Below are 18,923 nucleotides of genomic sequence, written 5' to 3'. Positions count from 1 at the left end.
TCGCATCATGAACCTTCGCTTATCTTGTTGCACGGTTTCTTTGGAAGCCATGGCATCACACACTGAAAAGCAAGTCTTGGTCGCGCACTTTTTTAGGAAGTGGAGTGAGAACCTCCACCTTCCTGTGGAAACAGCTTGAGAGGCGGGCGGGGGGGCATGATAGCAAGAACAGGGCTTTGGAATCCAGGTGCTGGGTCTGCATCCTTGCCACTCATTAGCAGAGAATCTTTGCGCAAATGATTGAACATCTCCGAGCCTGAGTTTCCTCGTTTGTAAGAAGTAGATCGTACAGTGCAGAGAATATGGTTATGGAAGGGTTCGATGGAAGTATCAGAGCTCCTGTGGGCAGAGTCTAACATTGCCGCCTACAGCCAATATTCCGTCCTTTCTTGACACAGTAAACTGACATGGAGCAAGCAGTCCCACTGGGTGTGCTGTCTGGGAGAGGTCATGGGTGTGGCGGTGTACAAGGTGGCCATGGAGTTCATTGACAAACACACCGAAGGACTGTTTGTGATTTAGAAATTCACCTGGGAGGCAGAGTGGAGGACGGATTGTAGGGGGTGGCGAGTCCAATGACAGTGAGACCCGTGGAGGGATTTTGTTAGTGACCCCGGTGAGACTCTAGCAGTTGGAGTGGATGTAAAGAGAAGTGGGTGGTTTGAAGAGATAAGAAGGAGGGGGCATTGATGGAATGGACTTCACATCGGGGGAAGCTGCCTTGTCGTCCCACCAGGAAATACAGAAGGGGGCCTGGTTTGAAGGTAGACTAGGCCTGAGGCTAAGCATGGCCCTGAGGTAAAGTCCCCATAGACGCACTGGTGGGAGGGGGAAGTTATATGTGATTAGGGAAGGTGGCGCCTTTATTACCTCCAGGATTTTGAGTTGGGCGGCTGAGGCATCTGTTGGCTAAGGTGGTAAGACAGGTGGGGTGGGGGGGTTCTTTTGTACGTGTGAGTTGGTGGCCTCTCTGAGATCCAGGGAAGGGAGGAGAAGGAGCCGGAGCCGCAGGCGTCTGTCTGTACGTTGTCCAGGCAAAGTGGGAGCGCGCTGCAGCCACCTGCTGTGGAGACCATTCAGAACTAGACGTCTGTTATTCAAATCTGGGGCAGAACTTTCTGCAGAGTTTACAGCTGGAAGCTTTAGCTAGATAGTGTTACCTAATCTCAGCTGTATACTTCTAACCCAAGTTGGCTGCATCAGCCTCAGTTTCAGGTGTTGCATTCATTGAAAACTTGACTGGAATTTAAGAATTTCTAATACTATTTAGGAATTTCTCAGCTTGGGAGCTTTCCCGTCTAGGTTCTAAATGGCGCTGAGTATCCTTTAACCGGCTAAAGCGTAGCAGTTTTCCTTTGTATGTGTCAGCTAGACCATAAAGCATAGCAGTATGTTCCAGGTGTGTAAGGGGAGGACAGCACTGCAGTGGACGTCAGCGGACCTTCCCGAGCGGGGATCTCCAGGACCAGGGGGCTCCCTGCCGTGTGTGCTTCTCTCCAGTCTGTCCCTACCCCCAGTCTGGATCCTGAATGCCCCCCACGCCCGTTCTCTTGCTTTTCTTTCTTTTTTTACTTCATATGTTGTATAGATTTGCTAAATTTTTTTGTTAAATTTTTCTTATGGAAAATAGGGACTGCAGTACGTACCTATCACTCAGCTTTTTCTTTCCTGCAATATTTTAAAGAAAATCTCAGCCATCATATCATTTTTACCCACAAGAACATGTATCTAATAAGTATGGTGTTTTTTGTTCGTTTGTTTGTTTTTTAAACATAAGCACAGTCAAACCACGCTGGCCAGTGCCCTAATCAGATCTGTGTTGTGTGGTCCTTCAGCATCTTCCCATGTTGTCTGGGAGATTGCCAGCCTTCTCGCAGGAGTACTCTCTTTTTTAAAAAAATCAATCTTATGTATAAAAACGGTATCAAACTCTATGTATTCCTCTGTCACTGTTTTCACTCAGGACTCTTTCTAAATTTATCTATGTTGAAGTATGCAGCTGAAGTTGACTCAGTTTGTGTGTGGTCTATTGTATGACTATCCTGTAATTTATTTGTGAATTCTGCTGTTGGATGTGTGGGTTGTTTCCAGGTTTGGGGGTTGTATTGTTCTCATAAATATAGTGCGGCGAATGCATGGGCTTGCATGTTTCCTGTGCACTTACAGAAGTTTCTCTAGATCTAAATCGTTTGGTTTGCTGTACACTTCATGTTGTGCCACACTGCAAGGGAGGGCCAGAGTGTTATGCGTGCTTTTAACAAGTCTTAGAAAAGAAGTAATTGCTTTATTTTTTATTTTTATTTTTTTTTTTTAGTAATTGCTTTATTAATACCCAGGGTCATTTAAAATTTAAGCAGATTCAAAATGTTACTAAACTAGAAAAGCTAAATTTAGTCTTGTTTTTTTAACAGTGAATTTTAACCATTTTCGTTAGTTCTAATATAGACTTTATTTTTAGAAGATCCTGTAATGTTTTAATTTTTTTAAATCTTTTTACATTTTTCAAAAGCAATCAACGTAACTGAAGCAGCTATAGACGGCCTTTTTGGAGAAACGCTGTTTCTTGCATTCCTGTCACAGCTCTGACTTAGTGATCTTCACATTGGCGTCTGCAGCGGCATCTGCGTGTGTTTGGCCCTAATTGATAGAAACGGAGGCAAATAGCAGCGCTGCGTTAGTAGGCAAAAGTGGTATGGGGGCTTTTGAGTATTGGAAGTGAACGTGAGGGGGGCATAGTTCTCTCATTACTCTAAAGTGTGTGGATTCCCCCCCTAGCGTAGAAATGTAGTTATGTTCGTTAAAGTCTTAACGAATTTAGATTTAGGAGTTGTCAGGAGAATAATACATGAGGAGAATGCACAGAGCTGGTGGGGAGACACTGACCCTCTGGGCTCTGGGGGCCACAGCCCAACCTTGTAAAGCGGAGGCCGTCCCCCTTCCATTCTGATTTCTACCCTTAAAACCACAGTGAAACTTGCCTTGCTGAGGTCACCAGTGACTTACGTAAAACTAAAACCAGAAGCTACACTTCAGAAATCCTGATGATGATGAAAATAATAGCTAGCATTTAGAAAGCATCTGTCGCTTCATTTAATCCTGACCCCTAGAGAGATGAAGGGATATGCCTAAGATCATAGGAGAAGTAAATGGTACTGACCATTACGCGGTCCAGCCAGCCACGGCCTGTCCTTCCCTCAGCCTCCAGGAGGCGGTTCCTCAGTGTTTTGGGCTGTAACTTTGCACATACAAACTCTCTGGGTTCCCCATCATCTAGTCAGTTTCTAAGTGTCCCTCAGAACTGGGTTTGGGCCCATCTGTTTCTGTGATTTCTCTGGTTCGAGACTCCAGTAGTGCCTGTCAGAGACGAGCTCCCACAGCACAGCCCAGCCTTCTGGGATGATGAAGCCCGCAGATACACCATGTGCGGGAGTGAACTCCCGCAATCTGTTCCTCCGCGGAGGTGTTCTGTCCTCCATTTCTCTTACAGCTCCAGGCAGGTATTTGTCAGACACACTCAGGTCAGCAAGAGAAGTCCTCAGACTGCTGCTTGTTGCAGTATTGTTGACAACTGTTAAAAAGGAAACACCTAGAAGCTCTTTAGCAGGGGCCTGGTTTGATGAACAACAGAATATTAGATAGCTCCCCAGAACAGTGAGGTGTGTTTCATTAAGTGTGAAGTGAGGTATATCTTGTTATTCCACGAAAAAGGCTGCAGAACAGTGTGTGGTTGAGCCCAAGAGTTAGCAATCAGTCGAGGCCAGCACAGCTGTCTCTTTTCCTTTTTGAAGCTATATTCCTTGAAACAGTTTTGAAAATCAGTCCTGAGATGTGTTCAGAAAACAATGCTCTACAGCCAAGTAGCTTGAGAGAGAGACGCTTTATACTGTTTTTCTGATGGAAATTCCTAAGACGTTCACTTATTAAGGCCTCTGAAGTCTTGCAGCAAACAAAACAAAATATTTAACTTCACGAAAGCTGGCATTTCCCAAACTCCCTTCATGTTCTGTTCCAATTAGTGTTTAGTGGAAGGCTCTTACAAGTGTCCTTTCGTTACAAGGAAACTCTAAATTACTAATATGAAAGAGGATATATTTTTCAGGATTCTTGGAAGTTGGTTCACACTTCTTTCTACTCAGTGAAGGAATCTTACGCACCATTAATCTTGAGAAATAGGCTGTTTGATTAGTGCAGAGTCTGAATTGTTAGAAAGCTTGTTTAATACCGATTATGTAAGCGTTCATATCCCTTTGGAACAAGTCTTTTCTATGAGACAAGTCCTGAAACATAAACCCTTGTCCATCAGACCTGCTTATTTTCACTCTTGTGTTCCATCCCATTACTTTATTTTCGAAAGTGAAGTTAGAAGCGTGTGTTGTCGTGCAGGCTTCAGGAACCAGCGGCTGGTATGAGAAGCTACAGCTCGCTCTGCCACTGGTTCCTGTCCTCAGTTGGTTGTATTTTGTGCCTTGGTTCCTCTGTTTCCAAATCTGCAGCTTCTGTGTGCGAAAACTTCAGTGTTACCCGTGGATATGCGTGAGCACAGCTGTAAACCCTGTAACACCAAGGGTCTCTATGCCAGTGTATGTTTGCCTAATGCCCTAAGTATAATAGATATTTTTAGTTTTGGTTTTTGTTTTTTGTATTTATTAGCTTTTTGGACCGCCTGAGTTTTTTGGCTACGTGATGTGATTCATTGGGAAAATGTCTTTACCCCTTACCTCTCTGACTTCATGAAGTCTGCTTAAGGTCATTGACAGTTTTGGATGGCCTAGTTATGAGATGGAATGTAATAGTTTGTAACGTGGAATATTTCTGCAAATTCAACTTGGACCGATAAGCCAGTCTTTTATGGGCACCTATATTATACTTTATTACTCCAAGCAGTTTTACAATCAGTTTAATTAATCAAACACTTGAGTCATGCATAAGCAGATTACACACACACAGACCCCACCCACCGCACCCCCAGGGTTGAAAACTCCATTCATTACCAGAGCATCCAGTGCCTGTCTGTCTGGGCCTCCGGTAGATACACAGGTGCCCCACCCAGATGCTCTGTTGGGGAAGGACGTGACTCCCAGCATGGGACCTCCCGCTGTCACCTCCTGGGGGGGCCCCAGCTGCAGAGAGCTGCGCACCCACTCTCAGTGGCTGAGCGGGAGCTGAGGCCTGGCCTTGCAGCCCCCGGTGCCACGTGCTGCAGAGGGCCGGTGCCGGGGGGTAGGGGCTGCCGCACAGTTCACGCCCTCGTCAGCCCAGTCCTGCTTCCCCCTTCACGTCACAGGCGGTGTCCCTGAGAAGCGTCTTACACCACACTGTGTCCCAGCATCTGCTCCAGAGCCCAGCCTGAGACCTGCAGGTCAGCTGCTGCTGTCAGCATGTGACCTCACCTCCGTGTGCTTGCTTTTAACGTTTCCCTTAGGTTACTTTTAGATTTCTTTGCTGTAATAGTAGTGATAAATCTTTAAGTATATGAAAGTGAGGCTCTCTAGGCAGTATTAAAAATATAAAGTAGGGTTATCCGCTTTAAATTTCTCAGTTAAGTAGATAAGGACATGTGAATGTTTGAGACCCTCAGATTAACTATGTAAGAATTTTGGGTACTCAGACAACTAGGAAAAGGAAATGGGTAGTTTGAAAGTATGGAAGTCTGGTTTCGACCAGTAGGAAACACTGTTGATTACTACTGGTCGAGGAAATGGAGACGAGTGGATTTGAGATGACCTTGAACGGTAAACTCCAGCGCTTGAATGTGAAAGATGAGGGATGCAGCATTAGGGTATTCCCGGGTTTCTGGTTTGTGGATATGTAGTCAAATGGAGTTGCCACTCTACTGAGATGGGCAGCGCGGGTGGACAGAGGAGTTTGGGGACCTATCCTGAGTTTAGTTGTTGACCTGCTGGGCCTGAGACACCAGGAGAAGATGTGACTGAGGCACTTGGGTATGTGGACAGGCCCCGGAGTTCAGAGAAGAAATCCTGGGCTGGAGAATTTAAGTGATAATTTCCCCTTAGGGGGAAATTACCTAAGTGACAGCGAAAGGAGGGCAGGTTTAAACAGGCGGTGCTGCCCGTCCAAACCCCGATAATCCTCCAGTGGGGTGTGGGCATCATCTTCCCAAGATGAAAGGAGAGTCAGATTGAAATGGTGTTTAGGAAACATTTGCATGCTGGTTGCTGAGTTGTTAGTTTCTGTAAAACGTGATGGAATTCTTGTTAGACATTTTTTATATTCCACATTTGAACCTACCTATTTGAATGTATGACAAAATATAGGTTGGTGCAAACGTAATGGCGGTTTTTGCAAGTATTTGTAACCTTTTCAACCGCTATTACTTTTGCACCAACCTAATACTTTCAGGATCAGGAATGGTCGTGTGGCCATAAATGGAATGGTCATAAAATACTGCGTCTCACAGGTGAGATGATAAACATTGGATATGGTTTTGGTTTCAGTAGTTCAGACTTAGTCCAAAAGCGTGACCTACTGTGTCTTCGTTGACAGACAGCTGTGATGCCGTTGAGGATACAGGAGGCACTGAATTCCTTGTGGGCTGGCTCAGACTTAGGCTGGCAGGCTTTGGCAACCCATTCTTACTGTTCCAAAGGTCATTTCCCTCCCAACGTTTATGTTACGGCACCATCACACCTCAGTGTTTCTTAATTCCGCACTAGAGATACATGTTTAAAAACCTCCTCATTGTGATGTGATGTACGCAGACGATCCTTAAAGTAGGTCTATAATACTGCTTGTGGAGAAGCACTGCCTTAATACAGTATTGCACAGCTCAGGCCCTTTATGAATTCCACATCTGAAGCATCATAAATTGTATTTTGCAGTAGCTTCATACACTTAGAAATACTAGCCATTACCATTTGTTAAGCCTGTACTGTGTGTGAAATATTTTATATACATTATATTACTTAAACTTCACAACAACTATTTAGGAAGTGATTTGCCCCCATTTTGCAGACCAGGAAATCAAGGCTTAGTCTGGAAGTGAGAAGTGACTTCCCCAAGACCACGTACTAGTAGACGTGGAGCTCAGCTTCAAACCCAGGTCTCTGAATTCCAGGCACATTTAAAATTTTGCTAATTCTTGCCAAGCTCCTTTCTCAAAAGGGAGTGAGTGACCGTTAGCCTCAACAACATTTGCATTTTGCCAAGTGCTGAGTGAAAAAGTGTTAAAATTCACAGATAACTAGTGAGATTGAATGGTTTTTCCTATTTATTAGCTATTTGTGTTTTTCTTTCTGAGAATTTCCTTTGTCTTTTTTTCCTTTGAGTTTGTCTTTTTAATTGCTACACAGATGAAGTAAGCGTTGAAGTTCTGATACTTTTAGAAGACAAAGGCTGCATGCTAGTTGTGCTTGTGGAAGTTTTACTCAGCTTTTCTCGTGAGCGCTAATAGTCCCAAGGATTTTGAAACTAAATGTCCAAGTAAGCATATTTCTATGCACACATCATACAAGTTTCCATATAGAGAAGTAATCTGGGTTACAGCGGTGCCTGCTGACGCCTCCAGAGTATTTCTATCAGTGTGTGGTGGCAGGTAGCCTGTTACCTACCCTGGGGTGCTGAGAAGGAATTAACTAATTTCCTTTATTTCTTCTTCAGGTTTGCCTGCAACGAGATTTTATTCTCTACAATTAAAGGACATCCTTCTGAGCTGCTGTGAATAAACTTGGAATGATACTGTACATTTTCATCTAATGGAGAATTAGCTGTACCTTGAGTAAGGATTGCTGCACTGGACAACCTCAGAATATTGCTCACAATGTCATCAAACAGGAGTCAGAATCCCCATGGGCTGAAGCAGATTGGCCTTGACCAGATCTGGGACGACCTCAGAGCTGGGATCCAGCAGGTGTACACCCGACAGAGCATGGCCAAGTCCAGATACATGGAACTCTACACGTATCCTCCTGCTTGAGCTGAGGTTCATGTGCTGCACGTGCGATGATTTACTAGTAGGATCTGTGAATTGTTAGAAATTTTACTTCATGTTTTCTCTTTGCAGTTCATCCTGCGATAGAATCACGAGTTCATTTTTAGCTTTAAAAATGAACTTGTTTACTCTTGGGAAGTTTTTTGAACAGAGGTGAAATTGGCTAGTCAGTAGTCTAAAGCAGTGCTGTTCAGTCCAGTAGCCGCGGGCCATATATGTGGCTGTCTGCATTTGAAATCATTACAGTGAAGTAATGAAACATTTAGTTCCTAAGTCGCAGTAGCCCTATTTCTAGTCCTCAGTACGTTAACAGGCTGCCTGTGTCGCTCCAGAACGTTCTGCTGGGCAGCACTGGTGACATTTTTCGTGGCTGCCTTCATGCCGTGCGGGCAGAGTGGAGTAGCTGGATCAGAAGTGGTCTGGCCCGCAGAGCTGAAAGTATTTTCTCGCTGGCCCTTTCTGGGAGAAGTTTGCTGACCCCCATCTAAAGGGTTACCACATAGAGCCAAAGTGTTCCTTTATGGCCCTGGTTGCAAAAAGGGTATGAAAAAGTATTTCTCTCATTTATTGTGTGGGTCCATGGTGTGAGTGTGCCACGGGGGCTATGAGGGTGTGGACGTGGGGGCTCCTGTCTCTGTACGTGTAGACTTGGAGACGCACCATGTGACTTGCAGTGTCTTGTATCCTTTCATGTAGAAGAATTCGAAGTTTAAGCCGACTCACTAGAGAGCGCGTCGCCACTGACTTGCTGATTCCAGGGCTTTGAAGCTGCTAATTCAATGGATATTTAAGTGTAAATCTTTAATACGTTGTCAGACTTGGTTATGTGATATTCCAGTATGCCCTCAACTATGCTAATATTTTAGAATCTTAAAAAATGGATTAACATTAATTTAAAATATATGAAACTGTTTCTCTCTAAATTTCAGTTTTATTGTAGGTGTGCATACATACTCATCTGTATGCACTTACACTGTAGAACACTTAAAAAAAATAACAGCTTCATTGAGTATAATTTGCATACCATAAAATTCACCCTTTTTTAAAGTGCACAACACATTAGGTTTCGATATATTCAAAGTTGTGCAACCATAACCACTGTCTAATTTTAGAAAATTTTTATTGCCCCCCCCCAAAGAAGACTCGTACCCGTTAGCAGTCAGTCTCCATTCTCTCCTTCCCCGGTCTCTGGCCACCACGGAGCCACTTTCTGTCCCTATGAATTTGCCTGTTTTCACATTTTACATAAATGGAACCACACAGTGTGTGGCCTTTCGTGACTGGCTTTTTCACTTAGGACAATGTTTCCAGGCTTCATCCTTGCTGTAGCGTGTGTCAGTACGTCATTCCTTTTGATGGCTGAATCGTGTGGCTATGGAGCGTTTTGTGTATCCATTCACCGATGGTACCTGGGTTGTTTCCACTTTGGGGCTGGTAGGGATAATGTGGCTGTTACGACTGTTGGGTCTGAGTTTCTCTGTGGACGTGGGTTTTCAGTTCTCTCAGGTACATACATAGGAGTGGAATTGCTGGGACACGTGATACGTAGAACACTTTCAAGCAGGATATAATCGTTGTAAATGACAGGATATCAGTGCACTCAAGAGGCTTGTGGCTTGCTAGATAATGACAATTTTTTTTTAATTCTTGGAAGTTAATAGAGCTGAAGATGGGGATTCCACTGGTGAGACGAGGTACTTGGCTGTATTTCTGGTTTGCGAAACAACAGAGGCACACTAGTGAGGAGGCTTAAGGAAATTTAGTTACTGATGTGTCTCTGGGGAATTTCTTAATAGTAATTTTTTACTAAATCAGATTGGTCTTTTGCGCAATAGGATGTTTTGCTCTTAGAATTCCAAGAAAGTAGACACTTTCCTTGGAACTGTTACTGAATTCTTCTCTTCTACAAATAATTATAATTTGTCGTTGTTCTGATACCTGCAATTTTAATCATTTTAGGAGTGCTACTCTTAAGTCAAGAGTCATTCTTTCCCCCTCCCCCGACTTGGTCTGGGAGACGATAACAACTTCATACATTTATTGAGAGTGGAAAATCTGACTTTAATTCTTGAGATACTATTTATGAACTCATCGCTACAGTTTTCCTGTGTGTCAGCCGTTGTGCTGGAACATCTGCATTTATTTAGGGATTCCGTCGCCCAGGAGACTTGGTGGCAGCAACCCTCCTATTGGTGTCAGAAACCTGGTCGTGGAAAGCTCAAGTGACTTGCCTAATTGTCATAGCAACCACTGATGAATGCTGATGTCGGAACCAAAACTCTCAGTAGTCTGAATCTAGAAACTGCCCTTATCACTAAATGACCTTCGGGTTTTGTATTTAAGTGAATCGCATGTCTTATTTTGTGTGTTTTTCTTACGAAATTCAAAGAGTGCTTTGATCAACTTAATATATTAAGTCCTAGGATACAAATGAAACAGTAGAATGTCTACTTGTATTTATTAATTTATTGAAAATCATAAAATTACACTCCCCCCTCACCTGTATTTTCTTTCTTTTTTTTTTAAATTTTCTAAGACAGTGACAGAACTGGGGGTCCTCGGAGGCCTATAGCTCCAAAGCCTATGATCTTTTTTTTTAAATAAAGTTTATTGGGGTGGCTGATCTTTTTATTTTACCTGCATTTTCAATATCAGTGTTATTGTCATAAGTGGAAGAGCTTTGAGACCTCTGACACATCTTTCTAGAAGCCCATCTTCCATTGAAGTCATTTAAGATATAGTACTTTTTGAAACTATGTTGCCATTACTGCAGTTTTATCCAGCTTCAGTTTGCATAACAATTTTTTTAAAAGTTTTGTCTTACGGCTGTGCGCTTTCAACCTCCCATGGAACCACCTACCTGTGTCGCCCTTTAAAATAACCTCCAGGCTGGTTTACAGCCGCACCTACCACTAGGGATTGTGAAGTTGGGTTTCAGGTGAGGAGGAGATTTGGGTCCTGAGAAGAAGGGGCAGACTGCATGTCACCATTGCGATGTCACTCTTCAAAGTCAGACCTGCCTTACCAGGAGTGGGTGAAGAAACGTTGAGAAAGGAAGGAACACTGGTTGAGAGAAAAAGGAGGCTTCCTTTTCTTCCCATAAATTTGGCTAGTAGTTCCCAGCTAGACTTTTGCCCTTTGTTTATCCTGGATGCACATCTGACATGTGTTCTAGAGGAAGTAACTTACTTCTGGATGTAAAACAAATATTCTTAGAGCCCTTAGGAACCTCTGGCATTTGTGGCTATAATAAGAAGGCGGGTTATTATACCGCATAAACATTTTTCTTGATTTTTCAACTAAAATGGCAAAGGAAAGAGAAGGGAATTTGGGGAAAGAATAAAAGGTCCCAGAGCATCTGCAATCAGAAAGATCTAGTTCAGTTAACTTTGTTTCCAGCCACTTCACAGAGGCTTTATTTTTCTTCTAAAGTTTTAGCCTTAAGTCCTGGCTTTCCACTGTGCCTGTCTGTTCAGCCCTTCTGTTCAGTTCCGATTTTCTGTGATGTCTCACATACGTGTATGTAGTTACAATGCAACGACTATTTTTCTTTTGCAGTAAAATACAGGAGCACATTCTATGCAGGTGGGTAAATAATAGTAGGTTTCCTTTCTTTGGACTTGAAATAAGTAATGAAATTTGTTATCAGTTTCTCGACACTGTTCTGTTTCCAGTGTCCTGCTGGGCTCTGGACAGGCGTGGGTCCTGACTAGTGGAGCAGACATTGCAGCACAGTGTCAGGGTCGCTTAGCACAGCCGAGAGCGGCCAGTCTGACCGAGTCCAGACCCCAGGCCCTCTGGTGGGGGTTTCCCTTTGTCTTTGCGAGTCCCCAGATCTGCCTGACTGACCCTCGCTTCCAGGTCGAAGTTCTTTTCTTGCGGTCATGATACATCTCAGATCATAACCCCAGCTCCCCTTGGAGTCACTTTGCTGTTCTTTGTTGAAGTCTTTCTCTTTTTTCTGTTTCCTGCATAAGTTCTCATAAACTTTGCAGTTTCTGTTTTCCCCCCTGTCGTCTATGGGCTGAATCGGTTTATTCTGTTTTCTTAGCCTGTTTTTTTCAAAATCATTTTTTCACCATCCAGTACACTAAGAATGACATTCATGCCTCCTAGTCCTGTGGCTTCCCCCTCAGAAAGTTACAGCATCAGTATATGCAGAATTAATACCTAACCTCCATCCCGGTGATCTGTGACACAGTTCACGGGCGCTGGCGATGGGGGCTCGTTAGCCCAGAGTCACTCTGCCAAGCCCTGGGCAGCCTGCAGCCTGTGCCTGGCAGGGATGGCATGCCAGGACTTGCTGGTCCTGCTGCCGCTCTGCACCTGCCAGCTGTGCAGTCCTGTCACGGCTGCTGCTGTCACTCTTCTCAGGCCCACGTGCTTTGCCCCTTACTGGCTCTTCATAGGAGTTGTGAGCACAAGTGGGGAGTAATCCAGGCAGCGGCCGTTCTGCTCGGCTCGCCTGCTGCAAAACCCTCTTTCCTTATATTCTAAAAAGTCAAAATCTCAGAAAACCGGATCAAACGGAAAGAGGAACAAATTGTTTTCACAGTAGATTAATGGTGATTCATTTGGAAATAACCATCTATATCTAGCCCAGTGACTGTATTTGGATATTGTTTTATCTTGTGCTTTTTATTCAGGAGTCTTACATTAATATGATTTTGCTCACCTAATGAGTGTGGCTTACATCAAATAAACCTAAACATATCTAAGTATTTTTATATTTTTTCCAAAGGTAAGCTACCATTCTCATATATATATATATATATTTATCTGTCCTCTTAGAGTAAAGCTCTGAAGGACATAAATGGTTCACAGAAAGAAGAAATGCAAATGGTCAGTCGTAATATGGGGAAATGTTCAACCTCATAATTACTAAGGAAATGAATGTAAAAATTTTTTAACCTGTCAGGTTGAAGAGTTTTAAAGAAATGTCTGTAGCCTGTGTTGGCAGGAGTGGCGGGAGGTGGAGCTCTTGCCGTGAGGTGGGCGTGCAGTTTGCTGTGATCCTTCTGGAGAAAAACTTAGAAACATAAAGGCATAAAAATGTACTTTCGTCCAGTAGTTTGAAACATAAAGGCATAAAAATATACTTTGGTCTAGTAGTTTTTGTTTTTTTAACTTTTAACTCTGTCCCCAGGAAGTGGTTGTGTTGAAACTGTATGTGCAAGGCTATTGAGAATACTTTAATAGGAAAAGTGGGAAACCTCCGTCTTCAACACTAAGCATTTGGTATTTGATGGCCATAAACAGCCTCTCAGAATATATTGAGTATTCATGGACATGTAATAACGTTTGCAATGAGAGGAAAAGCAGGATATAAAGTGGCATCTGTGCTGTGACCCCCCTCTCCCCCAGCGCACCCTCTACTTTTGAAAGAATGTGTGTGCCACCATATGGAAAGTGGCTGTTCGTAGGTATTGGGTTTGTGGATGATTTTTTAAAAACGATCCGTGCTTTCTCGATTTGGGTATAGAACATGCATTTTAAAAGACAGTTCATTTGTTTTTATTAGTTTTCCTTATGCAAATATAAGTTCTCTATACCTTTCACTACTAACTTGGTACTGTTAAAATAGTTAAAATAGGATTGAGAAATTTTATCTGCCTTCCACAGAGAACCCACAGAAGTTACAATAATATTGCAGAGTTGCCTCTAGAGGTGATTATTTGTTTTTATTAGTATAAACATGGATGTCCAGCGTTTTTCCTTCTAAATTTGATTCATGGTGTATGAATATATATACTCGGAGTGCTTGGAATATTCTCAGACAAATTTCATAGTTAATCACCATCAGTTGCAAGCAGGCTTTGCTTTTGAAATATGCTGTTAGATGTGAATTTGCTTGCTTTGTATGGGATGTTGCCTTCCAGAATCCTGTCTAACCATAGCCTCGAGAGAACCCAGTTCTTTTATAACTTGACAGACAGACTGTAAAGACCGGTGGGTGAGCCCGCTGCCTTTTGCCAGTTGTACAGGTGGGCCTGTGGGGACATGTGAAGATAGGAAGTGGTTCTAGTTTCACTGCTAGTGCCAGTCTTTCCAAATGCGTTTCATACAAGTTAATTGTTTAAATTTCCACCTTACGTTCTAGTTAGGTAAAAGTGGTAGTAGTAAATGGTTCTGCTCTGTTTAGTTTTGCTCCTTTAATTGAATTGACTTTCCTATTAGAAAATGAAAATGGTTTGAGGTTTGGTGGCATCTGAAAGTTGCAAATCGATTCCCAGATGTGTATGCTTTAGATTCACAGCGCGGTGCCGTGGGGCAGGCACATTGGAGACCCCTGCCTCTCCCTGCAGCCGTCGCGGGACCACTTGTGTCACACCTGGCTGTGCGGCCATTCCCACATCAGGCAGTGAGCTGCTGTCTTAACCCTGGTACCGGAGGCCATCATTTCACACTCAGGAAATGTCTGCGGAACGATGCGCGTGTAGCTTTCCCTGAGACCTCTTTGCATTTGATGGGACCCCTTTCACAGTGACGTGTCCCTACCAACCATGCAGAAGGTATGCCTTGGCAAACGACTAAACAGTTCTAGGGTGACAGAAGAGGTATGTGACCTATTTTGGAGGCAGAACCAGACTTGGCTCTTGGCTTTTTAACATGACTGCCCACCACGTCACCGCTCCCGGCCTGCCGGAGGATAGAGACCTGGTCAGGCCCCCGGGAGGCCCAGATGTCTGCTTAGATTCTTATCTGCTCTCTGCTTTTGGCTGTGCTGCCAAAGAAACTCTTCCAGGGAACCTTTGGAAAAGAACCTCAAAGTTTTAAAAGTCAAATGTGTGGGTTTGCTAGACTCTGGCTGTCTTAGTGTAAAACAGCTAACTCATTGACTCCTGAATGAAGCTTCTGTTTTATTGCCTTTTAGATTTTTACCTCTTGATGGTTTTTCTTTCCCGTATTTCCTCTTACTTCCTATATTTAACTTTTCCTCTTCATCTATTTCAGTCGTTCTGCTTTGAAAATAATTTTAGATGTGACCATTTTTTCCTAAATATTAGTCATACTTACTTAGTTTTTATACTCCTCCTGTAAGTGATGTATTAACTCGTAGTTGTGCACGTAATTGTGCATGGGTGGTAAGTATGGTCTCGGGGGGTGGGGGCAGCAGCGGAAGGAGCCCCATTTTATAGAGAGAGCAGCTGGAAGCCTGAGGCCTGGACTCCCCCCACAGCGGACAAAACCAAATGCAGTAGTTGAGGAACGCCTCCATTTTGGAGTCGTTTGAACATGGACAGTCTGGCCTGCCCGGGATACACTGAGTTACTCCAGTGGTGCTTTTTCCTCCGGTCTCACACCAGTGACATGCGAGGAACGACTGGGTCCCCTGGATAGAGGACTTCTCTGGCAGCTTTGAGACACATTAAGAATCTGCTCTTTTCTTTCCTGATAACGTTTCCCCATGTAGCATAGTTGATTTAAAGCTAAGATTGAAAAAATACGAAGTGAAGACTGTGTATCTCAAAGCTCCATGAGGTCTGCCCGGCTGGGTGGGCTGTGGTTTCCGCCTTTCTGATGACAGCACAGTTGGTGCCATTCTTCTGGAAAAGGTGGTTCACTACTCCCTCAGAAGTGCACAGCTGTTTGTATATGACCTTTATGTCTGCTTCTTTCTCAAGAAGACGGCAAAGCATGGGTCCCCCAGGCCACCATTTCACACAAGAAATCGGCTTTAGACCGAACTCTTCCACAATTGGACACAGCTACTCACGTGTGGGTTAAAACTATTTGCAGGAAAAATTGCACGAACTCAAGAGTAGATCCATTTTGGGACTTCTTAAAGTGTAATTTTCGTGGTTTTCTTTTTTTTAAAAACATAAGTAATCCTGTTGTAAAATTTTAGAAGTCCAGAAAGGCACACAGTGACAAGTGCATGTCCTTTCCATTGTGTTGCGTCTGCGTCTCAGCCACCCAGGCAGTCGCTGTAGCTGCCTCCTGGGTACCATCTGTGTATGTATTTATCTACACACGCATACACGCATACATACACACACACATACATACATACACACACATACATACATACAGTGTATGTAGCTTAAAAGTAGCTTTCAACACGGACAACTTCCCAGTTGCAAGTAAATGTATATCTGTAGGGTTTTTGTTATTTTTTATACAAATGGTTCCCTGGTAATAGATCCTGATAGAGAACTTGCTCTGAAACATCCGTGTGAGTGAACAGGAATGGTCTCCTGACGTGTCGTTCTTAGCTCATATCTCACCACTTGTAATTGTACCTGTGCGATCCAGAAACAAGCATCTTTGTTAAATGGAAAAATTCGTTTTTCCTTGATTGCTTTTATATTTGTACTTGAGTCAGAAATAGGAATCGCCTTAACAGCCAGTCCTGTTACTTGTGTGCTGGGACTGACATTACTTTTGGCACGTGGTCCTCCAAATGTGTAATACCTTTATTTCTAATAATTCATTGTTAGGTTAGTCTGTTTGGGTAAATTTTAGGATTCTGACTTGGATGTTGTAATTTTGGATCCTATTTTATTTTCCTGTTATGTATTTATTCTGGCTTACATTTTTATTTTTCTGTTATGTTTCAGGTATTATAAGCTCTCTCAAATGCCTACTAAATGAAGTGGAGTGTGTGTACCTGTGTTGGAATATATGTGACAGGAAATGTTAATGGTCTCATTTCATTATTAGGAGATCTATGATGGGTAGTGCAGACGGCTGCCACGCGGAAGGTGACAAGCGGTGCAGATGGTAATACTGCAGAGGATGTGCTGAGAGTAGGGAGAAAGGTGGGTGTGAAAGTGGGAAGTAACACTTTTAGAGGACATGGCTTTGACTGGCTTGAGTATAGTAGACTAGTAAGAATGACTGTATGAGTTGGTTAGTTTAACTGGCTTGGATAAAGGATGACGCCAGATTGTGGTGAATCTTGAAACCCAGGTAAATGACTGTACATTGTGTTTTTTGTGTGTTTTTTTTTAAATAGTGTAGGTCCGGGCCATAGAGCTGGAAATACGACTTGACTATTAATGACTTGATATAAACAAATTTGAGGAGGATTAATCTGGAAACCAAATAGGATTAAAATAGGAAAGAGATCAAAGGAAGGGAGAGATTAACTTGCTGTTAGTAGTAGTAATCCAAGTGTGGTGTGTAACTTCTGAATCAGGGTAGTGGCCATAGAAATAGAACACAAAAAGGAGCAAATTACTGGGCTTCTGGTTAAAGATGAAATCTAAGTTTTGACTTTCCCATTTGTGATGTTACTAAAATGATAGTAAGGTAATTTTTGAATCAATGAGGACAAAGAATGGAAGCGAACAGACATTATAGGTGAGAATTCAGGTTTTTTTGGAAGATGGAAAGCAGGTGGAGACGGGACTGGTCACCAGGGTATGAGAAGCCTTGATTTAGAAGGTACTCGGAGGAGGACGAGACAGCCACTGGCCCTAAAGCCCTGGTGAAGTTTGGGGCCTGAAGGCTCGGGTTTGGCAGAAGGTAGAGGTGCGAGACTGGACAGCACCCTGCAGATGACAGATGGATTCAAAATCTGTAAAATCAAAAGCCCATCACCTCCCTCTATTCTCAAGTGCAGAACACTTGCAGCCAGGAGCCTCTGTTCTAGACAGACTTGTTGCTTGTATTTAGGGCACATTGAATGGGACCATCTTAGAAATTTGGGGACAGGAGGCCTAGCAGAGGTTGGCAGAAATAGGAAGCATAGAAAGCATCTAGAGTGATGGGTCCCCAATTCCATATCAAAATACTGATGGTCCTGCTGGACCCAGACAATTGTTCTTTGGAAAAACTGAACGGCACTGAAAAATAAATCCATTTATTGACATGAGAGGATATAGCAGTGACATGGCCAGCTCCCAGTAAGGCCCCCAAAACTGTGGCCTATGAGTCCCTCTCAGGCCAGTGGTGTTTCCTGTTGGTTTTATAGTACCTTTAGTACTAAGGATTAATAATTGTATGAAAGAACAGAATAAACAAACATAGTAGTAAGTACAGGGAACGAGAACATGCTTTAAACATTAACATTGTCTGATATGAGAAGATGCTTATTACAGCAGTAAATTAGGAACAGGATACTGTGAGAAAACTCACATTTGAAATGGTAACTCAGACTTGAAAAAGTTAATAGAAGAGCTAGAAGAACATTTGAAAGTAAATTAAAAGGGCTAGAAGCTTTAGAGACTGAGAAATAACCCAGGGTTCCTAATTTCTAATTGTTAGGAAGTCTATAGAAAATCGGGATATTTGTAAAATGTATAATAGTTTATAGAGAATATAAAATAATTTCCCATAACTGAAGATGCTAAATCTCTAGTGCCCACGATGATGAAGAGAAGGATTGATACCAGGAACAAAAGCACGGAATTTCTGTGCACGAAGAATTCCGCGTGATCCGAGGCCGAGGGATGAAGTGAAGGGAGCAGGCTCAGGTTCCCAGATTAGCACCGCCCGGTCCTAGAGCATCCAGTCTATGTTGGGAGGACTGGGGGAGCTATGGCAGTGGTTGCCAGAATTAACACCATGGCTGTGACGAGTGACACCCAGCCGTAAATTACCAACGGTGGCATATAGGACGTATCAAAAGCGCCAGGCTATCGTTATGAAGAATCACAGTTAAGGAGCTCAACCTAACTTAGCAGCCTCAAATATTACAATAGCTGGAGTGCGACCACCTGTCTCACACGACTAGCCTATCACATAATTAGCCAAGAGCACCGAGGTAGTACGTCTTAACAAGAGAACCAAAGTTGTGCACAGGCTTTTTGTTCAGCAGTTTCATAAATGACTGGTTTTCTATCTTCGCTTTTGGTTTTAGATAATAAAGCATTTATAATTGTCTTTGGCTGATGACATCAGAGGTTCAGATTTTTGTTTTGTTTTGAAGGTTGTTACATTTTATTTTGTCTTGGAGTTTGCAACCTCTTATAAAAAATTTCAAACATGAAAAGTTAAATGAATTTATAGTGAAGACCCATATTCTGTA

General features: G+C 43.0%; 1 protein-coding gene across 7 annotated transcripts in view; it reads left to right on the top strand.

Annotated features, from left to right (window-relative positions):
* Positions 1-18,923, top strand: part of CUL1 (cullin 1) — a 77,732-nt gene that overhangs the window by 14,371 nt on the left and 44,438 nt on the right. For all 7 annotated transcript variants that reach the window (XR_004422170.1, XM_033098830.1, XM_033098831.1 and 4 more), the window contains exon 2: positions 7,618-7,917. Coding sequence is in view for 6 of the 7 variants with exons in the window: in XM_033098830.1 (XP_032954721.1) it covers positions 7,778-7,917 (140 nt within the window). In the remaining variant the exon portion in view is untranslated. The remainder of the gene's footprint in view (positions 1-7,617; positions 7,918-18,923) is intronic.

Source organism: Rhinolophus ferrumequinum, chromosome 26, assembly GCF_004115265.2.
Source record: "Rhinolophus ferrumequinum isolate MPI-CBG mRhiFer1 chromosome 26, mRhiFer1_v1.p, whole genome shotgun sequence".
Classification (NCBI taxonomy): domain Eukaryota; kingdom Metazoa; phylum Chordata; class Mammalia; order Chiroptera; family Rhinolophidae; genus Rhinolophus; species Rhinolophus ferrumequinum.
The sequence above is the reverse complement of the archived record's forward strand: the minus strand, read 5'-3'. Positions and strand labels throughout refer to the sequence as shown.